The 2,317-nt window shown below is 30.3% G+C and overlaps 1 protein-coding gene across 1 annotated transcript in view; it reads left to right on the forward strand.

Annotated features, from left to right (window-relative positions):
* Positions 1–329: 329 nt before the first annotated feature.
* The window catches only part of LOC106677043 (uncharacterized), a gene marked incomplete at its 5' end in the record, with an annotated part of 32,717 nt that continues 30,729 nt past the window's right edge, over positions 330–2,317 (forward strand). The window contains 3 exon segments of the mRNA XM_067050401.1: positions 330–385; positions 1,377–1,424; positions 1,497–1,549. Of these exon segments, the coding sequence (XP_066906502.1) occupies positions 330–385; positions 1,377–1,424; positions 1,497–1,549 (157 nt within the window).

Below are 2,317 nucleotides of genomic sequence, written 5' to 3' on the forward strand. Positions count from 1 at the left end.
TAATATGTAAGTATTTTGTGGAATTATTCTTACACCAAGGATTAATTTACTACAGACTATCATTTATCATAAATCTCAGATTAAATAATCTTAAATAACTAAAGATTCACTAAAACTGAGCGATAAACTAGATTATTATCATTATAATCTTTTCCTCATTAGAATAAAATGTTGAAAAATAAATACTCTTTTTTTTCAAATCTAGAGTCAATTGTAATCAATTATTTCTCTGTAATTTAACAATTTCATTATGTGTGCTATATATTTGAGTTAATTTAATTGTTAAAAATTAGTTTTTTAAAACATTTTTGCAAATTTTTTGATTTTAGGGAAAACAAGGAAGTTTCCTCGCATTTCAGATGTAATCGAAACCCATGATCGTGAGGTAATTTATGAATGCTTTAAGATGTTATAATGATCAGAAAATATTACATATAATTATGATTTATTTATCTATTCTACCTTACCCTACCCTGTGGGAAAGAGGCATTTGTGATTGCATTGACAATTTAAAACTTTTTTACCTGTGCACAAAATGTTTGTAATACAGGTAATTTTGTTCATTGACCAGCTGATGGAAACCTTTCTCTGTGAGAATATCGAGTCCAGTTTCCCTTTAGCAGTTCCTCAAAGACGATGGAGAAGAGGTTATCTGTATGATACCAACCTATTCTAACACCATGATGGGAAATCAAGTTTTCATTTTGTGGGACCACCACAGAAATAAAATAAACAAAGTCGACACTCCAGGCCGCATTCGAACCAGCGCCACTGCAGTTCCAACATTTTGTTTATTATTTTCCTTGTGTTTGCTAATTTTATTTCGATTTGTTGATTAAATAAAAGTTAATTGCTTAATAAATCTCTTAGTATTTATACCTAATTATGTAATGAATTGGCAAAAAGGATAGGAACATCATTGAAAAATGTGGCTTCTGTTTTTTCAATGTTTAGACGTAACCCCTCTTTTTTTAGAGCTATTTTTATTTTATTAGTGATTGTGTGTATTTGTTAAAGTGAGGAGTATAGGTATAGGGTCAAATGAGTGCTAAATTAACATTTTTGAATTTCAGATAGTCATTAATGTATAAATTGAATAATATTGGACTAAAACAGAGCCCTTTAGGGAGACCGTCAAAGGTATGGTACTTGGCAGGAGATTATTGATGATCAGTATTACTGGTTCAGTTTCCTGTCTCTGCTAAAAAATGAAAATTTTAAGAAGATTCAATTTTCTTGCTGGACTTTAAGATTTTTAAATGTTGTCATAAAAAAAATGTGATTTTGTGGATGAAGCAATAAATGTTCATTCTGGTAATAATTCATCCCTAGAAATATTGTTAATCAAATTAAATAAGTCATGTGTGATGTTTTAGGTACCTTTAACAAGAGATGCTCCTTCCGACTCATCTTTCTTCGATGAGGTACTAGATTTCCCTTTATTGATTTATTTTACAGAATTTAAATTTATTTAAAGATGTATTCTTGGTTCATAGGGTGCTCCTGCCCTGCCTTCTTCGGTTGTCGATGGAGCTGCATTATTTGAGCGGTAAACTAATGTATAATAATTCTTTTACTGTAGTTTAATGGAATGGTTCCTTCAGTACAGTTTGTATTCTATTTTTATCTAAATACTTGTAAAATCATTTTATTATCTATATAATAAAGCCAGTCTGTAACCATTTCCTGAGTTATCGATTACTATATCGCAGAACAACAATACCTATGAAGCTAAAAATATTAATGATGTAGATCAGCGGTTCCCAAACTTTTTTGTCCTACCACCCCTTTTCCAGGAAAAATATTACTTAGCGCCCCATTGAAATTAATTTTTATTAATTTTAATAGCAATTAATAGGAAATTTATATGTATTAATAATGTTTCTACCTTTTTTGTAAAATATAGTAAAGAAAGGTGTAAATTAGAAAATTGAACTTGGAAATTATGGAACTATTTATTGAACTCAGAATAGGATGCAATCCAAAAAAAAAAATTAAAACATTTGAAATCATATTAATGAGAAGGATGAACCAGGTGTGCTGTTATCAGTTTAGGAATTCTTGGCTCTGTTTTCGTCAGCAGTAATATTGTTAACTGTGACAACTTATAGTTATTCATCGCCCCCAAAATGCACCTGTGGCCATCACCGCCCCCCTGAATTGCTGCAGCACCCACCAGAGGTCGGTGGCGCCAACTTCGGGAATCACTAATGTAGATGGACTATAAAAATGGGCTTCAAAAAATTTTGATTCTGAGTGGTTTTAAAAAATATATATTAAAAATCTAAAACAAAATTAGTTTTTCAAATAATTCAAA

Source organism: Halyomorpha halys, unplaced genomic scaffold, assembly GCF_000696795.3.
Source record: "Halyomorpha halys isolate HHAL.00 unplaced genomic scaffold, Hhal_1.1 Scaffold85.1, whole genome shotgun sequence".
Taxonomy (NCBI): domain Eukaryota; kingdom Metazoa; phylum Arthropoda; class Insecta; order Hemiptera; family Pentatomidae; genus Halyomorpha; species Halyomorpha halys.